The sequence below is a fragment of the Tachysurus fulvidraco genome, chromosome 4, assembly GCF_022655615.1.
Source record: "Tachysurus fulvidraco isolate hzauxx_2018 chromosome 4, HZAU_PFXX_2.0, whole genome shotgun sequence".
In the NCBI taxonomy this organism is placed as follows: Eukaryota; Metazoa; Chordata; class Actinopteri; order Siluriformes; family Bagridae; genus Tachysurus; species Tachysurus fulvidraco.
This window is the reverse complement of record NC_062521.1, coordinates 21052666-21072277: the sequence shown is the minus strand read 5'-3', so window position 1 is coordinate 21072277 and position 19612 is coordinate 21052666. Positions and strand designations below refer to the sequence as shown.

At 40.3% G+C, this 19612-nt stretch overlaps 1 protein-coding gene across 5 annotated transcripts in view; it reads right to left on the bottom strand.

The window, feature by feature from the left end:
* Positions 1-3486: 3486 nt before the first annotated feature.
* usp54a (ubiquitin specific peptidase 54a) overlaps positions 3487-19612 on the bottom strand; it is a 57974-nt gene continuing 41848 nt past the window's right edge. For 3 of the 5 annotated variants that reach the window (XM_027174965.2, XM_027174967.2, XM_027174966.2), the window contains exons 10-22: positions 17219-17387; positions 16709-16885; positions 16296-16472; positions 15584-16076; positions 14887-15023; positions 14415-14576; positions 14095-14214; positions 12251-12452; positions 10718-11481; positions 9923-10050; positions 9362-9502; positions 8937-9129; positions 3487-8446 (exon numbers count right to left, since the gene is read on the bottom strand). In XM_027174965.2, coding sequence (XP_027030766.1) covers positions 7911-8446; positions 8937-9129; positions 9362-9502; positions 9923-10050; positions 10718-11481; positions 12251-12452; positions 14095-14214; positions 14415-14576; positions 14887-15023; positions 15584-16076; positions 16296-16472; positions 16709-16885; positions 17219-17387 — 3399 coding nt within the window. In that variant the 3' untranslated portion in view covers positions 3487-7910. Of the gene's footprint in view, positions 8447-8936; positions 9130-9361; positions 9503-9922; positions 10051-10717; positions 11482-12250; positions 12453-14094; positions 14215-14414; positions 14577-14886; positions 15024-15583; positions 16077-16295; positions 16473-16708; positions 16886-17218; positions 17388-19612 lie in introns of those variants that run through there. The other 2 variants (XM_047812229.1, XM_047812230.1) reach the window with 2 other exon arrangements.

Here is a 19612-nt window from a genome sequence, read left to right as displayed (position 1 = left end):
GGAATGAAGGAACACTGCAAGCTTCAGCTCCAAATTGTGCTTTGTTGTGGAACAAATATACTTCGTATATGCTTCAAGGGTAGCATACACTTCCACTCGCTGGCCACTTTATTAGGAACACTAACATTTCTACTGGATATGGCTCCTCTTTGCTCTCAGAACATCCACAAAATGTTGGAACCATCTGGTCCATGTTGATAAGACTGCATCACATTTCATTGCATTAATGGTGCAAATCTCTCACTCTACCAGAATCCAATGATGCTATACTGGATTCTGATTTAGTGACTGGGGAGGCCACTGACGTGAGCACCTACAGGGCGATTGATACAGCATTTAGAAACCATTTACCTGTCAGTAAGGAGAAATAGAATTAATTCATACCTATGTACATCAGCAACCCCACAGCAGTACTCATTAGGAACAAGAGCTGGAATAACTAGAAAAATTACACAGATTATTCCATATCCCAAAGAAATTGGCAAACCAAAGTAAACCTGATATTATAATTTTATTAATTTATTAATCTGCCTTCTTTTCCACTTTTCTAACATCACAATGCCTGGTATAAGAAATTAACACAGAAAAAATAAAGTTAAATTATTAAGTAAAGTACAGGCTGGAAGTAAAAGTCTTAAATTATCTGATATTTACTGTACTTAAGTATCAAAAGTAATTTTCTGATATTTAATGTACTTAAGTATTTGAAGTAAAAGTAAAAAGTACAATTTTAGAGATTTTCAGTAGGTATAAGATCAGGGACGGTTCTAGGGTTTCATCTTTAGGGGTTTTAGCCCTCAGTGAGAATTTAAAACAAGAAGAGTTTTATATTATATATTATATGACTACATAGTAAGCCAAAAGTTATGGTATTATTAAATGGCAAAAGTGGACACCAAAATTTTATGCATGATGTAATGATGCCAATCTTGAATCAAATCAGTTCATGTATGTGTGCATTCTCTACAAACAGTGTGTCCAATGAATGCAGTCATTAATAAACAAATATTCACAAGACAAAAACCAAATCAATAAATGTTATTTTTATTTCATATTGAATGGATTGTTTGCATTAATATTTTGTTTGTGCTATCAACTATGGTAAAAAGAATAGCGACATTTCACTGCTTTTGGTTGCCGTCTTTGCGGCTTTCCCCCGATTAGCGTTATTGATAAATTCCTTCAGCTCTGACTGCGCGTGCACGCTGCGCGTACCTGTGCTTCTCTGTAGTGCGCGCGGACGTGCGTAATGCAATGTAGGAGCAGTGATTCGCCAAAGCTCACTTATTGCAGTCGCACACATTTCTTCTGATTTTATTTTGTAGTAACGAGTAACGAAGATGCTTAGTGGAAATATAACGGAGTAAAAGTATACATTTTATCTAGGAAATGTAGTGGAGTAAAAGTGAAAGTTGACAAATTTAAATAGCGAAGTAAAGTACAGATACAGATTTTTACTTAAGTACGGTAACGAAGTATTTTTACTCCGTTACATTACAACACTGCACACACACGTACTGCAGTTTAACCACAATGCTGTTAAATTCTCCATTTGGATTAGTCAGAAGATGTGGGTCTATTTTTAATATAACAGCAGCTCCAACGTTAATGGCAGCTGTAAGGGCAATTTGCAGGTTGCCGTCTCCATATGTGGAGAACATGCATCTGACATGTTCTAGTTTCTATAACAATAACAATATAAATAGGGTTTTGTGTAGTGGAACCTGTACAAAAAAACGTGTAATCCATGATATGTTGACACTGTCTAAAAGGAGACATTCACTTAACTTCATCACTTTATTTAGTGATTTAGTTCCCAGTAACAGGTCTTGGTAACAGTGAGAAATAAAGCTGTTAAGCAGAATTTTCCATCTTATTACCATCCAGAGAAAGTAAGGGAATTAATGTATTTAGGTGCCATATTGCATGTGGAATTTAAGTCACTTCACAGACCTTCAACAATATTTAATCCCTCTATAAACATAATGCAAATGTATGACATGCTAAAAAAAATTGTTAATATTGTAAACTGTTGGGGTGTAAGCGGAATTAAACGTGTATCATTATCATTATATTATGCCATCATGTCACTGATTACATCAGATTATGTGTTATTCCTTACTTAATAATTAATGAATGATATGATCGTGATACACTATGTACCCAAAGGTTTACAGACACCCAACCCTCACACCTGTGTTTGTTGAACATCCCATTCCAGATTTGGTTTCCTTTTGTTGTTATAATAACCGCCACTCTTCTGGGAAGGTTTTCCCACTAGATTCAAGAGTGTGGCTCTGGGTATTTGTGCTCATTCGGCCTCAAGAACATTTGTAATGTCAGTGTTCTAGACTAGATCATTCCAAATATACTCCACTTTAACCTTAGCAAACCTTGTGGTCATGGCTCTTGCTTTGTGCACAGGGGCATTGTCATGAACAGATTTGGGCGTCTTAGTTCTGGTGAAACTGTAATGCTACAGCATACAAAGACAGACATTTTAAACAATTGTGTGCTTCCAAATTTGTAGTAGTAACAGTTTGTGGAAAGAAACATATATGGATGTGACAAACACGTCTGCAAACCTCTGGCCATATAATGTCCTACAACACATACTGTAGTACAGTTTATTATATGTGGAGAATTTTATTTTAAGTGAAATGAATACCTGCAGTTTCTGGAGGTAGACATGATTACTGAAATTACTATTCTGTCAGGAAACTAAGGAAATACTTTAATAGACCATTTGAAAGTATTTTATCAACAGAGAAATTCTCAATCAAAAAGGAATCAATTATTACATTTTATTTTCATAATCCTTGCTAGGAGGTTAGAATGCTTGTGGTACATTTAAATAACAAGCATTAGTACTGAACATAAATGCTGCCATTATCAATGGCATGGCATTTATATATTATAATGGCACCGTTATTCATCATACACCCCATATCTGTAGAGAAAACGTGTAGGACACTTCAAAGCAACAGTTTGTTGTAATAAACTGTTGTTCTTTAAGGCTAGAGTTACCTTAGCGACTTGCAACCTCTTTAATAACAACTTGCTCAATAACACTCCTAGCTCAAAAAACATTCAACTTTCAGAGAGTACGCATAATTAAAGATAAGCCGACATTCTGAATTAAGTAGACCGGAGCTTTAGGCCCCTCGGTCCCAGGCCCACTGAAACATTATTTTCTGAAGTATTTCTGACGAGATAAGCAAAGCTTGTGAATTTATTCAAATGCAAAAATATCGTATAAATGTGAAAGCGAACAGGAATAACACCCATCACTCAAATATATTTACCACATGCTGCAGGGGGAAATTTTTTAAGTTAGTGAATATCAACAAATTTTATTAAACAACTGCAAAAAGTCCTCGCAATTCCAACGACATGCTGAAGCTATGCTGATTGGATTTCGACACCTTCTCGAATAAGATAATAGCACCAATGAAAAATAATTCAAAGGAATCCAGACTGAAAGCATTTCTGTTTCGCTCCTCACTAGAGCACAATATCGCTTTATTGCAAAAATACCAGGTCCATTTTCTACCACAGCATGTACAAACAAATTTCAAACTAGAATTATCTCCATGTTCAAGACTGAAGACTGTATCTGTATATACATACGTATTTACATCGTTCACTTATTTTTTTGCTGTCTTTTACTTCATTTCCATAAAAATAAAGAGAAAACCCAGAGACAGCGGACTACTGCATACAGTACTGTATCCAATACATCTGGCAAAACTTCATGTTAAACGCCTTAGACAAAATAAAAGTGTCTAAAATAGCAAGAGAATGCAAAAATACTCACTTCTAAACAACAAAATTAGACTCTTTCTTTTTAAACAGAGGAAAAACTAGACTTTTTAAAATTCATTTCAATTCATAATGCTTTCAAACCATTACAAACATGTAAATGCATTTACTGGTGTTGAAGTAAAGATTACAAATTTCACGAATAAAGAATCCAGCATTCAGCGACTTCTCTCAGACTGTTCACCTTTTAAAGAACATTTTCACATTTACACCTTCATGAGACATCCTGCGTAAAAGACGTTTCTGTAAATCAGTGGTTTCAATGTTAGGATCATGAAGCTTTTTTTCTTTTTTGTGAAAATCACAAGCTCCCATTTTAAAAGTTATTATACTTATTATCAAGTTCTTTATTTGTAATCTGTTTGGCTGGTCAATTGACTAAATTGTGTACAATCCAAACATCAGTAGACCCCTGAGTGAGACACGTCACTGATGTCAGCCACGCTTAATGATTGCAAAAACAGAGCAGGTAGAAATGCAGCAGTTTTTAAAATGGGACACACAATTTGACAGCTTGTGCTGTTGGGGGTCAGAATCAGAAAAGTGTACTACCCGATCAGACGACACCTTTCCAAGCAAACGAAAGAAGGTTGTGATAACAGTGAAAGAGAGAAGGAGAGAGAACTGGTCTGAGAAGCTCCATGTTCGCATTATCAGTGAAGTTGGCTTGCTAACTATGACTGGTTTAACAGATTTAGCTTGCTAATTAGCCAACAACCTAATATATTTTTTATTCTTCACACAAACATAAGTAAGTCATATAAATTGTACAATGAAAGCTAGCTAGCTAAACGCTAGATGTTAAGTTTAAAGCATCTGGCTGGGTAGCACTATGGCTTTCAGTGCCACAACACCAATATCACAAAAAGCTTCATTTTTCTCTAGTATAAACTCTCAGTTTCCATGAGATATGTATATACAGTATATCCAGCCATCTCAGACTTGATCATCACTTAGCATCATTCAGCCACTTACACAAAGCCAAGCTGTAAAGATCTTAACACCATTTAAATATGTTACTTTAGCTGCATATCACACCTTGTCTTAGTGCTAATCCATAATAACAACTGGATAACGTTGTAGCTAATGCTAAACCGCTTCCTAAATAAAATTTTCGATAGATGTTTTATTCGGAATATAACTGAGTCAGTTTGCTAACCTAAACGAGTCTTTATGCAAGCAGGTTCAACATGATTTTCTTTTTTTTTTTTTGTATAGCAAGCAAGATTAAAAGTCAAAAAACAAGTTAGTTGTGTTCTGTCAGTGGAAGATTTGGTAATAAAAGAGCTCTAAGGCTAAAAATAAAAGGTCATTATTACTGTTCATATTTAATAATGAACCAAAATTGATGGCAAAACCAACAGGATGCCCAGGCTGATAAAGTTTGTATGTCTGCTCTCCTGGCCCGCTGACGGCGAGGCCCGAAACCGAGGAAGCCACGTGCCAGTTTCATTTCCACAGCCTTATAAATGTACATACATGTAGAATTACACTTTTCGAGGTCAGTACTTCATGTAAATACTGAAATATATATTCTGTAGATCAGCATAAAAAACTATATATGACTAAATTTAAGATATAGATCTATAGATTATGTAGTTACACATATTAAACATTGAAATATCCCATAATTATGGGTAATGTACGTTACAACAGAGTTACACCTTCTAACTCAACACTTGTGAAGTGCACTAAATCAGTGTTAACATAGTTAAGCAAAGTCACACAACTCAGGCTAGTATACGGCATTAAGTTATAGGAACACAGGCCTCGCGACATTGCATATACATTTTGTAGCGACTGAAGCTGCACAGTTTTTAAGCATCACCGAAAAGCTTTAAAGCATTCATTTAGAGGTAACGCCTCACTAAATCCACCACAACTTGTCTGTTAAGTGCAGTGTGTTCTAATACGGGACAAGACGAAATACTGGGTCGGATACAAGAACATGTGTGATGGCCTGGTTAAACACTCCACAGTATGACATATGTCAGGTATGAGAAAAGTTACGGCAATATTAACACGTGGTTAGTATTAAAAATGAAAATAAATTGTATTTCAACATTGTGGATAATTCGATGGCGAGTATGAGATTTTAAACTGAACTGATTACATTTACAGCATTAATCAGACACCCTAGATTTTTATCCCATTTTATATAACTGAACAATTGAAGGTTAGGGTAAGGTTGCTATGGGGCCAAGAAGTGGCAGCTTGGTGGCCATAGGATTCGAACTAACAATCTTTCGATCAGTAAATCAACACCATAACCACTAGGCTACCATGTCCTCAAAACAACACACCAAGATCTGAACAGGGACCTCAGGAAGCAGAGTCTACCACACTATTTACTAATAAACTATTACTCTACTGGGGAAAGATTAAAGTTTTAGGCTCGTGTCTGTATCCATACAGCAGATAACTATCCAGTAAGTAGTTTAAATCTTGCCCTTCACTGGGTGAAGAAATCACACTTATGTAAGGTTTTAGATTTTGTTTAGACTTTTTTCCACAAATCTGTTTGTTAAATAAGCTTCTCTCTTAATAATACATAATTCTATTACTTTTGGCTGTTTGCTAGAATTCAGCCACAGTGACATCAGATGGCGTTTCCCAGACCATCACACATGTTAAAAACCTTCACTACACCGTGTTGAGCAAAAACTGCTGAATCAATATGTCTATGATTCAGTCAAGTCTCCTTTTCATTACTGATTAAAAACTAAACGTAATTTATTTCTAGCCTTTCGAACGTAAACGCAACTTTTCAGTTAAAACCAGCTGTAAATTCTATTTTAAATGTATTCTGGAACATGTATGAAGATACACACTATATCTGTATGTGAGAAATATATACCGCTCGGTTTGAGGCTTGTAGCAGCAGAGGGCTTTAAATACTACCTCTGCTTTAACTGAGGCTAAATGAAACATGCGATTGCGTAAATGGTCTAAAGCTAAATGATTCAATCTTAAATACTGAAGTAATCAGTAGCATCATATAGCTGCATATTGTGATGCTGCTGTGGGTAAATTGGCCTGTGTTCAAGGTACTGATTTATGCATTAGGTTTTCTAAATGATGCAAAATTCTCAGCTCACTTCACAGTTTCGGTTACGTTGCAGATTAAAAATATGTAATAAAATAAAATACCTGGCAGATGCAGGATGGCTAAATTTGCAAGAATAAAACAGGTATATTTTATCTTTCATAAACCCGAACCGGACTCTTCATCAGCATTAATGCTAAGCAAAAAAAAAAAGCTGCAGGTCTTCTTCTGAACTGCTGTACCTGGCATGTTGAGAAGTTTAACACTGATATTTCAGATTTTTAATGCCTTTAAAATCGTTCTATAATTATTCATAGGACGAGTGTTGGTGTATTTTTATACTGAAATCCTACTTTTATGTCATGAGTGCTTTTCAGTGAGCCACTTGACATGACATGAAAGTAGAACAACAACAAAGTTCTCTTTTCGCTCCACATCACAGTGCAACATTTTTATGCCACTGCCATTACCTCACTCACATTTCACAAGTTTCTAAAACATTTTCTTCGAATTTGCTTCACTCGGCTAGTATGCAAGAAGATATTCAGAAATCTATAATAAAACGAGCAAGGGTCAGTTGTATAATCCAGGCCTATGGTTCAGTAATCCAAAAATAGTAAGCTTTGTCTTGTCTTGAATTTGTGCTTCGTGTCCTCATAAAAAAATGCACTCGTTCCAAAACACTGTAGTTAAATACCAATCAAACTGGCAGGTCATTCAAGGAATGGATTAAGGTCTTCCCGTAGGAGTTAAGCAGATAAAATGCAACTGAGAAGTCTAAATCCAGTGTGTAAAACAGTCTTCAGCCAACATGACACGCACAGTGCAGATGTGAAGCATCACACCATCATTTAGAGGCCATTCTTCATCAGCAAATGTGTGTAAAAGTAAAACTCATCCTGCAGAGCAAAGTGAAGGAGATGAATGTAGTAAGTAAAAGAAAGAAATGAGCTGGTGTATGACTCTCCTCCATCTCTCATCATATACATGTGAATGGGACATGATCATGTACTTGAAGCTGGAATTTCCATAAGGTGTTGCTTTAGTTGGCCTTCCTGTAGCGATTTCGGTAGGTAATGCAAGCCTGGCAGTAGGTGCCCATGGGCTCAGCCAGAGACTGCTGGCACAGGGAACAAAGCTGCCCGTGAGAACCACGTCGGCTTTTGAACCCCTGGCCGTCCGGCTGACATGCTTTGTACGCGGCGGTCCTCCAGTCTCCATCTGGTGGCATATCCATACGCATGGGCTGAGCAGCAGGAACAGGCAGCGGCAGTCTGGGTAGGCTGGCACGTTGAGGTTGGCGCTGAGGAACGTCCAGAGGTCTGTTAGCGGGCATCGGATGGCCTGAGTGAGCCAGGGTGGCATAACGAGGATCTCTGTAGTTCCGGGCCTCGGGGCGAGCAGCTATTCCGACTCTGGGCTGAGTCATGGACAAAACAGTAGGAGCTGATCTTCGGGGTGCCCGAGGAAGAGTCCCGTAGCTCATCGCCACACTGTGGGCACTACTGTGGGCAGGAGCTTCACCCCGGTCAAGCACACCCAGAAACCTTTCCACATTTTGGGCATCTCCTGCAGACCCTAGCAAGCAAGAATTAACAGTTTAGATTTAAGCATGAACTCAGCTGGCTACATCAGCCTTCTTTAGCCTTAAACAGCAGCAGGAGCAAGGGCTCTCTGAGTGTTTAGTGAATAAGTGGAGGAGAAGTGAATCTCACAAGAGCAAAGCAAGCACACTATGCTCTTAAGAGCTCTCTTCTCTATAACTTCACAGAGAGATCACATGTTTAAGAGATAACAGATCAAACAGTATTAAGGTTAGAAACTAAACTTAACAGAGTGATCGATCTATAAAAGCTGATCTGCAGTGACACCCAAGTGACATTTGCAACCTTCATTGTAAGGCCCTTTTCTTTGCGAGATGTAATGAGGACAGACATTAACAACATAGGAGTGTGACAGCTGCCACATCACACACTCCGACCAGTGTGTGTGTGTGTGTGTGTGTTTGTGTGTGTGTGTGGATGCCTGTAGTGTATAGTATATGATGTGATGAAGCACACATGGTTACCTGTATGTCCTCGTGTGGGTCGCTGTGACGGAGGAAGAGGGGGAGGTTGCTGCTGAGGTGGGTGCAGGTACTGGTGCTCAGGGTGGTGGGTGAAAACTGGAGGATTGTGGGTAACAGGTGTGACATGCAGGGGGGTGTTGCGTGGGTTCATTCGAGGGTCCACATGCTTAGCAATTCTCGAAGCAGGAATATCCTTTAAATGAATACAAAAAAATGAGGAAGGCACCAGAGCAGTAGGCAAATGACAATAGAGTAAATAAAATGTACTTTAATTACACGGAAATATAAAAATGTACATTTAGCTAAGGCTAAATATTGAACGCATACTGTATCACCAAAGGTCATGTGCACATTTACGTTGTACTAAACCTACATATATATAGATGGTGTGTGTGTGTGTGTGTGTGTGTGTGAGAGAAACTAACATAGCTGCGAGAAGGAACAACGTTTTCGGCTCGTCCTCTGATGACTGTACTGCTCAGACTGCGAGCTATGCGACGCAGATTCTCAGCACTGTACACCTGATCCTCACACACTGGTACATCACACGGCGTAGGCGTAACAGGCTGGGGAAAACAACCCGAACATTTTACACCCTAATTAACAACAATGAGCATTATCACTCAGTGCCAATTAACCTCAAGCACACATACAGCTGTACATCAATACATATTCAACATCACAGCATTACACAAACGCATACACACACACAGACACACACACAGACACACACAGACCCACACACACACAGACAGACAGACACACACACAGAAAGACACAGACACACACAGACACACACACAGACACAAAAAGACAGACAGACACAGACAGACAGACAGACACACACACACACACAGAAAGACACAGACACACACAGACACACATACAGACAGATAGACACAAAAAGACAGACAGACACAGACAGACAGACAGACACACACACACACACAGACACACACACACAGACACACACAGACACCACTCACTCTGTGTGCAGGAGTGCTAATGTATTCTGGTGTCCTGTAGGCACTCCTCTCAATCTCAGCAGTGGGGGTTTTGGAGCGACCAAGTGAGCCTGAGTGTCCAGACGCGAGTCTGCGTGCTGCAGCAGGACCTGCAAAGAAGAGGTCATACACAGGATAAGCTTAAAAAACACAACCTTTACTTTATGTTCTCCTTATAAAGCACTCAAAGCTATAACACAGTGGCAGTGTAGTCTGAAGCACAGCTTGCAAGAAAAATTGTTAACGTGATATCAGTCCTGCGAATCCGAGACTACCTGTAGGAGGGCGTCTGAGTTCTGGGATTTCCTCCCGTTATTCATTAGAGATCTAAATCTACAGCTGGATTTCTAGAAAGCTGTTTTGCTGCAAAATTCTGTAGTCTAAAATTTTGTTTAGTCTGATTTAGCCATTTTTCCTAGAGAGTCTACATAATGAAAGTGAAAGTGACGTGACATACGGCTAAGTATGCATTTGATCCATCCAAAGTGCACACACACAGCAGTGAACACACACCCGAGCAGTGGGCAGCCATTTATGCTGCGGCGCCCGGGGAGCAGTTGGGGGGTTCGGTGCCTTGCTCAAGGGCACCTCAGTTGTGGCCGGCCCGAGACTCGAACCCACAACCTTAGGGTTACGAGTCAGACACTCTAACCATTAGGCCACGACTTGCCCAATAATGCAATTGATTCAATTTCTAAGCTGCAGTATCCCTCATAAGATGCCCCTTTCATACCTGACCCTTGAACCTTGAGTGTTTTTCTTGTAGTAATTGAATACCTTGTCTTCCAGTGTGGAGTGGACTGGGCCCGCAAGAGCCTCTGGGTTTGCTGGGAGCCCGCAAGCTGGCTCTGTAGAGTGAGTCAAGTTCAGACAATTCTTCACAAGGTGAGCCACATGGCTGCGAAGCATTTTGAGAGTTGTAGTATCTGGTGACGTTTTCAGCCCAGCGCTCTACAGGCATAGGTCTGGCCGGTGAGTTGGAGCATGGTATGTGGCAAGCAGATGAAGCAGAAGATGGTATAGAATTCTGTGCAGGTGGAGCGATATCAGGGTGCTGTGGAGGTAGATGGTTGAAGAGGGGTGACTGATACGAGTAGAGCATCTGTGGCTTCTCCTCTAAGTTGTAGTGGTCAGAGGAAGAGGAAGAGCGAGGGACGCTGATACTCCGGGACACAGGTGGGTGATGATTGTGCCCATGTGTGTGAGCTTCGGGCTTGTCTCTGACTTGTGAAGGCATGTGGGGGGCACCGTTTACTGTGAACGCAGGCACAGGGCTGGCATTGGGTTTACAGGTTGAACAAGCAGAAGAAGAGGAACGCTCCGGTGAGTCTGAGTGAGAGTGTAGACGCTGCAGGTTATCGGTGGATGAAGGACGTTCAGGGCTCTCTCTCAAGTAGGAGATGGAAAGATCAGGAGTGGATGGAGCAGGGGAATGGGGCTTTATGGGGGATGATAATGGTGGGCCTAATGATTCTGAGACCGCATCCACAACCTCCTCTTGAGCTTCTGTCAGAAGTATTTGGATCTTGACAGGCTGCTCACTAGAAAATAAAAAAGAAATTAAAATGACAACTTATCCTACATTAACAAGTACACACATACTTCCATGTAAACTAATGGCAGCGAATGAGACAGTCTATTGTTCAGTGTTTAGGCGCATTTCCCCTGCAGGAACCCAAGAACTTCAGGTTCAGTTACACCTGAGGAACTAGGGCTTCTACATTCATAGGCCAAAATACTCACACAATCTTTCAGTACCAGTTTCGAAGTAGTTATTTTAACTGAGAAAAGAAATCAGTGTGTCTTACTAAATGTCACTGATTAGTCAAATGCCAGTTTTACATAATCTACTCATTTAAAGATACTTCATTTAGCTAGTAATCGATTAGGAAAGCTTTGGTCTTATTCATGTGTTCATTTATTTATTCATTTGTTTTACAGTTTGCAGGGAAAAGCAAAATGAAACCCAACCTGACAGTCTTAACTTTTCACTTGTTTTTGGCCACAGTTGCTGCACCACTGTGGAACAGCAAACCAGGAACTGTGTGTGTTCAGAACATTATAGTTCCTCAGAAAAGTTTGAGAACCTCAGTAGAAACACGCCTCTCGATTTACATAAATGATGTAATGCCGTCCCCTGTGCAACCGACACAACCAACAGTAAAACCTGGTGTCTTTTCCCCTTATTCCTCTCCTGTCAATCATCTTAATTACGCAGCTTGTCATTTCCTACAGAGGTGCATGTGCAGGCGCTCCGGTTGGAGTGTGTCCATACACACACGCACACAGATCAGAGCCAGCAGCAGGTACCTGAAAGGCAGTTTTTGCTTCTGCTCTTCCTCCCTCTCCTCCTCCTCCTTCTCCTCTTGCTGCTGCTGTTGCTGTTTCTCCTGCTGCTGCATGCGCTGCTGCAGGCCTCGCGCCCTCCTCATACACTTTTGCAGTCGGGCCTCAGCCACTGTCCTGCCCTGTCCGTTAGCACTGCCTTCATGCATGGCATGCCTGAGTTTAGCTTCAGTAGCAAACACAAAATGAAAGAAAGAAAAAAAAAAAAAAAAAAAAGAAATAAATGGATAAAAAGATGCAGAAAAAGAAAAGTTTTGTCATGGGATGCATGCAAACATATATTTGGTGTCAAATAAAGTCTCACACTGAGGGAAAGAAGGGAGAATGCTGGAAAATTTGATACTGTAAACCTGTACAAATGTTAAAACCCTTCCAGAGAAAAAATAAAATAAAAAAGTTAAATTGTGATGAATGTTAATTTTGTAAAATTAAAATGAGTTGCATTTAGCCATGGAATAAACTTAAAATAAACTGTAGACTGAATCCAAAACTAAATAAATAAATAAATAGTGATTCAAAAATTTTAAAAAAATCCCTCCAAGCTTTAATAATTCCAATGTACATTTTCTTGTGAGCTCAGAAAAGCTGATAAAGATTTTACTAAGTGCACAGGGGAGCTTGTTGAACACGTAGGAGAAAGGTTGATGCAACACACAAATGGCAAGAACAGAAAGCTTTGTGTGTGTTTAGGAATGTTATACATAAATATTCATACATAGAAACAGAAGCAGAACACACCCAGCATTAAGCCAAGGGCTGAAAGTAAGACGGATCTGACCGCAGCGATGACACACAGACACGTGTTGACAAAGAAGCATATTAAGAAGCTGCCATAGAGCTAATGCCCTGGCCTCCCGTTCCCATGACAACTACTGCCTCATTTTATATAATATGACAGCAGAGAAGTGAAGATGCTTTGAGAACTTCTTCCCCATCACTATCTGCTCCAAGACATTCTACGAGAGAGTTTAGGACATAAAACTGAAAGATCTTAGCATGTAGTGGGGTTTGTTTTGTACTTTAACTTGTACTTAAAAAAGAAGAAATGCAGATCATTGCACGCATAGGCTGATTAAAAACCCTGAGAGAAAAGCTAACTTCAGATTCATGGCTAAGCTCGTCCGTGACTCCAGGAGAATTACTATGACAACTAGTGACGATGTCCAGGGAAGGTGCAGCTCAGAGAAGCATCTCAAGCTGTATTCTCATTTAAAAATTATAATGAATAGATTCCCTTTGGGGACATTTTTAAACGCTTCCTCAAAGTTTAAAATAGTCAAACATTCAATGTAGATGTGTCCGACACGTCTTGAGAATTATCAGCGCGTTTGTGCGTAAAGCCACATTCATATCACAGAATGACAGAGGGACAGTAAATTGTCCGAACCCCAATCACCATAGTATTACAGAATCGTTTCATAGAGTTTAATATAGTCATTTTTTATTCCGCCACTAAGTCATAAAATGTCTGCGTGAGCCATGCGTATACTAGGATTTCTAAAACTAGCTGTGGAAAAACAAAACTCTAATCATAAAAAACATGTTTTTGCCATTTTGCTCAGTACGGATTAGATAAAGATACACAGATCACAGACTTACACTCTCCTTCAAGACAAACCATCGTTTTTGAAAAGGATGATACAGCAATGCGTGTGTTGTACAATTAAAAGTGTACAAAGACTGCATTACTCGAAACCAGATAAAGGAAACAAACACACACAGTTTATTTGCTACACATATAGACAAACTGGTGGTGAAGATGACACATGTGGAGGACAGGATTCTGAAGGTAGGTTAGTGCTACTTACACACAGCTTCGTTAACCACAGAGAGTGCGGCAGCGACCTCGCCTGCTTGCTCCAACCTCAGAGACTGATCTAACAAAGCTTCAGCGTCCAGCACACACCGCTCAAAGCCGTCCCCTTTACCTGCAGATTACACGCACCACAAAGCACTGCATCACACTGAAGCCCGGAAACCCGCACACCTACACACTCGTGCACAGGCAGTAAGATGTTAGTGATCCACAAACATGACTGGTTAGTGCATACACACACACACAAGCAGCCACAAGCGGCAGTAAAGCCCCACAGATGCCCCAGCTGTTTAGCCCTGTTAAGACTCTAACCTTGGTTCTGCAGCTCATCCAGGTCCATGAACTTGCTGGGTTTGGGGTTGAAGCCCATCGCTGCTTCGTTCTCTTTTTCCTTCCTTCTCTGAAGCTCCTCCTCTTTTGCCCTTCGCGCCACCTCCTCCTGGAGCTCGTCAAGCTCACTTCGTGCCTCTGAGGCTGCAAACCAATGTTTCTAATTAAGTCTTTGTGTTCCTGTAGCTAAATAATAACATGCCCACACTTAACCTTAACCAAACACTTTTTAATAAAATAAACAAAGAAACAAATAATCAATCAATCAGAAATAGATAGATAGAGAGAGAGAGAGAGAGAGAGAGAGAGAGAGAGAGAGAGAGAGAGAGAGAGAGAGAGAGAGAGAGAGAAAATGTCCCCAAAAGTTTGGTTACATCAAATCAAATTTGACATTCAATTAAATTCAATTGCATTAAAATAATGCACATATACATATACAGTAGAAATGACACACCTGGGCTCATATGACTGGTTCCTCTAATGGAGGCTTTGACATCCTGCAGGAGGGAGCTGCTGCTTTTCGACTTCTGTACACTCTTCCACGGGGGGCTGACGCCGGAAGGAGGCTTTATCAAACCTGTGTCTTTTACACTGGGACGGAAGCGTAAGAGAAGCCAGGATCAGTAAGTGTGCCTGCAATATGTGCTGTATGACCAGCTGCAATCAAACATCTGTGCCTTTGTGAGCTAAGCTAAACTCATGCTAGCACCTGTACCTGTGTCTGTTGTACAACTACAAGCAATTTCTCCCTGCATTTAGAACAGCACTGGGCCTTATTTAAGTGTAGAAAATACATTTCACCTTTTATAGTCAATATATTAAATGAAATATATTAAATAACAAAACAAAAAAAAAGTATGACAATGATTTAGACAGGTGCTTAATTAAAATGGCAAAAGTGTAAGAATATCGCTATAATCATTATTGCTATATAGTTTATCACTATAAATAAATGATTTCTTGTTCTGTTTCAGAGCCTTGCTTTATATCTTTATATTGAAATCATTTAAAATTGTTGTATTGCACTTTGCTTACTATCTGTTTGCTGCTGTTTTTTAAGGTAGTTTAACAACTGTATTGACTGGAGGTGTGTGTGTGTGTGTGTGTGTGTGTGTGTGTGTGTGTGTGTGTGTGTGTGTGTGTGTGAATACCCGTGTAATCCGTTCACAGCTCCCTCATTAATGGGGATGTCCAGGCTCACAGGACTGTTGCTGTTTCTCTCACTGCTTTCATACCCACTCTCCATCCTCTGGATGAGACGAGGGGGTTCCATCCTCTTGCCTTGAGATGATGGCAGTGTCTTGGATGCAGAACTGGCACCGAAACCCATTTGAACCATTGAGCCTGTCAGTGCTCCCTTTTGGTTGGGATCCTCAGGTAATACGGTGCCCAGTGGTGCGTAGCCGGCCTGCTTGCGTCTGTCTCTGCCGAAGATGCTGTCGATATTAAGAGCGTCTCGGCGTGGTTTCCAGGCTGGCCTATATCGTCCTCCACCGGAGCTGGACTTGGACTCGCTGCTGGTGCTGTCGGCGGATTGCGGCCGGCTCAGGATGATGCTGCTCATGCTCTCTTTAAAGTCCCGTAAACGGCTAGAGCAGGGTTTAGGGGTGCCCCGTGGGACCTGTTGCTCTTTCAGTGTCTCACCTGAAAGGATTATAAAAAAGACAAGAGGGACAAGTACATATAATAATGACAAACAAGTACAAATCCACACAAATCCATCAAGCCCAATTCAGTCACTAATCGGCTGCTGATCTCAGACTGTTATCAGCTTCACATTTTTCAACATGTCTGGTGTTGTGCTGTACTTCCTGATAGATCTTTCCTGCATTAACCCTCTACTTTGTGTGTTATGCTGCATACCCTCACTGTGGTATCCCGCAGAAGACACCTCGTCAGTTTTACACGCTCGACTTCTTTCGTCAAATCGGCGGGGTCGGCTGGCACTCCTCTTCCTGTCCACGACGCCACTCTTCCTGTCTGTGGTCCCACTTTTTCTAGGGGTGTGACGCTGAGCAGGCTCACTGTCAGTCAGAGGGCCTTTGCATTAAAAATCAAGGAGAGAAGTACAGTCATAAAATGCTCAGGTCATAGAGTTTGAAAATGCTTGACTGTGACTATGGTTTTAGTCTCATTCATTGACTAGGCCTTTTGTAAATATGTATTTTTTTTTTAATTTATGATTCTATATTTTATCTATATATTTAAAAAATATTTTTAGAACAAGCATGAGAGTATGTGCGTATCGGGTTGTGTTCGGACGTAGTATCGAGTACCCGTAGTATCAAGACTGCTGCGTGATGCGCCGTTTTCAGGGTTGCAAACGATGGTACCCTGGGAGTCTGACGAGAAGTGTGAGGCCATGGACTCGTGGTGTGAGTAAGAATGTTTATAGCTGTAGCTGTCTGTTGAGGAGTCTGTTCGTGTGTCGCTCGAAATTGAAGGCTCGCGACCTGAGGGAAAAAACAAACAAACAAACAAACAAACAAATAAATGACATGATGATGAAAAATTTACAGAACTAAGACAAAAGCAGAAGTAAGATAAAGTTAAGCACAGTAAAATAAGCAGATAGAATGCTATTTCTTTCAAATATAAAACATCTGGATGTGCAAATTCCAGAGTACTGATGTAAAAACACTGGCCATTACTTAAACTGAGGAAAAAAGAACCAACTGTAAGAAATGTCAACATTTCAGGCTTGGCCTTTACTAAAGAGCTAAAGAATTATGCTTATACCCCCGGTTGTATTTGTGACATAAAACTGCAGTTAGCAGCTGATTTACCAGAGTCCTCGCTGTCGTAGTAGGTTTTGGTGTAGTGGTGAAGGTCCAAGCGAGAGGTCAAGTCTTGCACAGACACCGGAGTGCCGCGTGGGTCAGCGTAGAGAAGCAGTAGTGGCTGGTAATGACCCTTTATACAACGAGACACCACATCCCTCCATTTCGGCCCAATCTGTGAGGGAGACAACGCGAGGAAGGTTCAGGGTGCACAAGAACAGAGACTGTTGAACTCAGCTCAAATTTTGACAATTAAGAATGCTATAAAAAGCAGCATTTTTTTACGCGCAGGAATATCTCAATGGTGAGAAAATCGTTACGCAGTTCCGAAGTTTATTTTAGAAGCCGGATAAGAAATCCTATTTTTTTAACCAGACCTTACCCTGATGTAAGGTTTTCCTAAACCGATTTCCTCTCAGCTCCTTCCATAGACACATGAAGACAGGACATGAAAACAACCCAGGAGAAAGAGATGTGTGTGTGTGTGAGAGAGAAAGAGAGAGAGAGAAACAGAGAGAGAGAGAGAGAGAGAGAGAGAGAGAGAGAGAGAGAGAGAGAGAGAGAGAGAGAGTAAACCCTGTGCAAACCACACCCCACTGCTGTCCAGCTGGAGGGGATAAACAATAGAGGGATATCCTTGTTTTGCAACTCACATGCTGCCCCTGTGCCCATACACTGGCCTGATGAATCCAAACAAAAAAAAAGAGAAACTGCTTCGTGTGCAACTGTCCTGGGTCAAGAATGTTACTGCAGAAATGTCCTGCTAAACCCAAACCACAATGCATGTCTGTATTGTACAACACCAGACTGCGGGCTTTCTGATTAGTTTCTTTCTATTGACTTTAGTTCTGTGGTGAATCCATTACTGTATCCTATTCAGAGCAGTCTGTGGAATGAACTATTTAGGTACAACCACTTCATCCCCAACCACTTCATCCCCTCTTACAACAGCATTTTCCCCAACGATGTCCTTATTAATATGTATGTTAGCAATATGTAGAGATCTTTGTGTGCTTTAGAGGTTGGGTTAACCCAAGAACACTGGTTTTGGTGTTTAATTATAAAGTTATAGATAAGGATACATTTTTTGTATCTACAACAGTAGCTGTAATTTAAGCCCTATGGTGTACTGGTGTCCTGGAGGGAGGGAGGGAGGGAGAGGGAGAGGGAGAGGGAGAGAGAGAGACAGACAGACACAGAGAGAGAGAGAGAGAGAGAGAGAGAGAGAGAGAGAGAGAGAGAGACAGACAGACACACAGAGAGAGAGAGAGAGAGAGAGAGAGAGAGACAGACAGACAGACAGACAGACAGAGAGAGAGAGAGAGAGAGAGAGACAGACAATCAGAATGACTGACTGAATGAACTGGTCAGTTCAGGGATGATCCACAAGCCATTTAATGTGACCATGCAGTCAGAAAATCCACTTTAGTAAATGAGTCATTATAACCAGATACTTTTCCACTAACCCTGACTGGGTTCATCATGTTGATCTCATTAAATGTGGTCATGAGTCCCAAAATAACATTGAGGTGCACAGCAATTACAGTGAGGATTAAAGAGGACTGACAGCTGTTCACTCACACAAACACTCTGCCACAGGAAAACATCTTGCCTGTGAGTACTATGTACCAGTGGCCATCTGTCAGGTTTGAATTATACCCTTGCTTTTGTGGTTCTGTAGAATAACAGGCTTAAAATCCCAGGGATAACAAGTCGATTCAAGCTTCTCCAAACCACCCAGCATGTAGCTGATCAATCCCACCGCTCTACAACTGTATACTGTCTGAGTAATCTGCCTGCACAGGGCAATTCTACTGTACTCTATTCTCAGAATATACATTTTACAGTACTAAATTATACAGGTTTTTTTTATTAGATATTTAAACCATTTATGTTTACATCAGACTGAGAGAATTTCAGAGAGAATTCTTAATGTGAATTTTCACCACAGTAAAAATTCCCCCTTTTTCATCAGCTGTAAATGTTACCTCAATCGGGATTGATTTCAAATTTAGTAAATGCTTGAATATCCTTTAAATATCCAGAAAGTGCAGTCTTCTAAGGTATTCAACACTAACAACTTAGAAATCTAAATATCAGGAAATTCTCCACTCATATTCATCTTATGATCTCAATCCTAAATGTCTTCAGACTATAGCAAGAATAAACGAACTGGCCTTGCAGTTTCAATACCTTTAGATGGGTCTGTATGTTAAACAGGACAGATTGTTAGTATTACTGTAAAATTGCTTGTCATTAAAAAAAAAAAATACATTCAGGAAAAGTTGATTATTTCTGATCAATTCAGCAACAAGAGTCCACATATGAGCTCAATTAAAGGTATAAAGTAATACTTAAATAAATAAATAAATAAACAAACAAATAAACAAATAAATAAAC